The sequence below is a fragment of the Corvus kubaryi genome, unplaced genomic scaffold (genome assembly GCF_017639235.1).
Source record: "Corvus kubaryi isolate FWS band 111438036 unplaced genomic scaffold, C.kubaryi_AGA036_p1.0 split1-37344, whole genome shotgun sequence".
NCBI lineage: Eukaryota > Metazoa > Chordata > Aves > Passeriformes > Corvidae > Corvus > Corvus kubaryi.
In genome coordinates, this window is record NW_024582077.1 from 48,613 (window position 1) to 51,319 (window position 2,707).

The 2,707-nt window shown below is 57.1% G+C and overlaps 1 protein-coding gene across 1 annotated transcript in view; it reads left to right on the top strand.

The window, feature by feature from the left end:
- Positions 1–2,407, top strand: part of ALDH4A1 (aldehyde dehydrogenase 4 family member A1) — a 7,645-nt gene extending 5,238 nt beyond the window's left edge. Inside the window, exons 8-11 of the mRNA XM_042013267.1 lie at positions 49–236; positions 1,005–1,078; positions 1,717–1,913; positions 2,258–2,407. Of these exons, the coding sequence (XP_041869201.1) occupies positions 49–236; positions 1,005–1,078; positions 1,717–1,913; positions 2,258–2,392 (594 nt within the window). The 3' untranslated portion in view covers positions 2,393–2,407. The remainder of the gene's footprint in view (positions 1–48; positions 237–1,004; positions 1,079–1,716; positions 1,914–2,257) is intronic.
- The last annotated feature ends 300 nt before the right edge of the window (positions 2,408–2,707 follow it).

Genomic DNA, 2,707 nt, shown 5'->3' on the forward strand with positions numbered 1-2,707 from the left:
CTCCTCTCCTCTCCTCTCCTCTCCTCTCCTCTCCTCTCCTCTCCCCAGGGGAACGTGGTGCTGTGGAAGCCCAGTGACACGGCCCTGCTGTCCAGCTACGCCATCTACAAGATCCTGCTGGAGGCCGGGCTGCCCCCCAACGTGGTGCAGTTCGTGCCCTCGGATGGCCCCGAGTTCGGGGACACCGTCACCAGCTCCGAGCACTTCTGCGGCCTCAACTTCACCGGCAGCGTGCCGTAGGTTGGGGACAGGGGTTGCCGGGCAGGGAAGGGGCTGGGGGCTCCCCTGGTGCCCCTTGGAATGCCAGGCCAGCGTTGGGAAGGGCTGCTAGAGCCGGCAGGACGTGGTTGCGCAGTTATATGAAAATAGGGGCTAAAGCTGGTGACAAAAAGTGTCTGAGCAGGATTTTCGTGCTGTGGGGAGAGTGCTTTTAGCTCTGGGGCTAAACTCGGGGCACAGGGACAGCCAGAGTGGCAGTGACACTTCAGGGGTGCTCTGAGGGTGCTTCTCCGGGTGGATTTGTACCCCAGGTGAATTTGTACCCCAGGTGGGTTTGAGCTCGGGCTGTGTGTGGTGGCAGATCTGCACGGGCTATCAAAGCCTGGGACCCCTCTCCAGGGCCAGGCCACGCTCGGGTGAGCATGGGCTGGGAAGGTGGGGAGCTCATAACTCGGTGTTTGTGGCTGAGCCTCCCGCTGCGAGGCCATTACCATTTTTATTGTTTTCCAGCCGAGGGGTTTGTCACAGTGAGGCCTGAAAGGAAGGGGGGAAAGGGGAGGAACAGAAACTTCTGGATGCTCACTCCATGCTCTTCCCTGGGACTGCAGCAGTTTATTTTTAAAACCGTGGGGTTGCTGTGTGGAGCCTTTGCTTTGATACCTATGCTCCCATTCCCACTTCCCTGTGCAGGGCATCCCTTTTCTGGGGGGTTTCCCATCAGGGCACATCCTTTCCCTGTGTGCAGAGACAGGAGTGCCCTGACCAGCTCCTCGCTCCTCTTCCAGGACTTTCAAGCGGCTCTGGAAGCAGGTCTCGGAAAACCTGGATCGCTACCGCAATTTCCCGCGCCTGGCTGGAGGTACCAGCCTCTCCTCCCACCTTTTTGGGGTGATGCAGGGCTGAGGGGGCAGCTTCTCCTCTGCTCGGGTAGGAGAGGGTCAGGATTGCTGTCCCTGCGGGCAGAGGAAATCACTGGATATTCAGAGTTGTGGGAGTGGCGCGGAATGGGATTTTGGGGTGGGGAGGTGGCACTTGGGTGGGAGGTGATGGTTGGAGTCCCAAGGTTTGGAGTCCCAAGGTTTGGGAATTTAGGTTGGTCCCTTTCCCATGAGTTTTATCAGCCTGTTTTTCCATGAGTTTTATCGGCCTGCTCTTCTGTGGGCTTTATCAGCCTGCTCTTCCATGAGTTTTATCCACCTGCTCTTCCATGAGTTTTTTCAGCCTGTTTTTCATGAGTTTTATCCACCTGCTCTTCCGTGGGTTTTTTCAGCCTGTTTTTCCATGAGTTCTATCAGCCTGTTTTCCCATGAGTTTTATCCACCTGTTTTCCCATGAGTTCTATCCGCCTGCTCCAGGGCTGTGCCCCCAGGCTCACGCGTCTCCCCACTCATTCCCCTCAGAACCCCACCCAGGCAGGGCGGGCCCGAGGCCCCTTTCCGGAGCTGCCACACCCTGACAGCTCCTCCCCTGTCCCTTTTCCCTCCCATCCACGCCCAGAGTGCGGAGGGAAGAACTTCCACGTGGTGCACAGCTCGGCCGACGTGGGCAGCGCCGTGAACGCGACCCTGCGCTCGGCCTTCGAGTTCGGCGGCCAGAAATGCTCCGCCTGCTCCCGGCTCTACGCCCCGGCCTCGCTGTGGCCCCACATCAAAGAGAAGCTGCTGGAGGAGCACGGGAAGATCAAAGTGGGAGATGTGAGCGGAGCTGCCGGGCTGCTGAAGGGCTTTGCGGCTCAGCGGGAGGCTGATGGGATTAGGGGCTGCGGTAACTGGCTGCTAATTCCCATTGAACCGAGCTTTTCATCCCCGGCTGCTCCCCCCCACCGCCCCTCCGAGCCTTCCCCCCCAGCTTCTGGCCGTGATTAGAAATTAACTTGTAGCCACAGTCTGCAGGGAGGGCTGGGCCAGCTCTTCAATGAGAAGGGGAGCTCCTCGGACACGGGGAAGAATTTTTTTGGGAATTGCAGCTCCCTCTGGTTCCTGAGGGAGCTCTGAGACTCAGGGTGTGCTCACGTCCTCTCCTTTCTGCCTCCCCGCAGCCTGCCCAGGACTTTGGGACGTTCTTCTCGGCGGTGATCGATGACAAGGTGAGCTCAGAACAGCACCAGGCTCCCCCAGGGTGGGGTTTGCTGCTGACAGCGAAGGGGGGACATCAGGGATCAGCTAAAAGCTGAGTATCAGCTGAGCACTGCATGCCCTCCTCTTGAAAAGTGGGGAATTTCCCTCAGAAAAAACTCTGGAAAAAATCACATTTTTGCATGGCATGCTCTTGAAAAGTGGGGGTTTTCCCTCAGAAATTTTCCTGGACATGAGGTTTTTTGCATGGCCTACTCTTGAAAAGTGAAGTTTTTCCCTCAGAAATTACTCTGGATGTTAATTTTTTGCATGGCCTCCTCTTGAGAAGTTAGGTTTTTCCCTCAGAGATGACCCTGGACATGAGTGCTTTGCATGGCCTGCTCTTGAAAAGTGAGGTTTTTCCCTCAGAAATT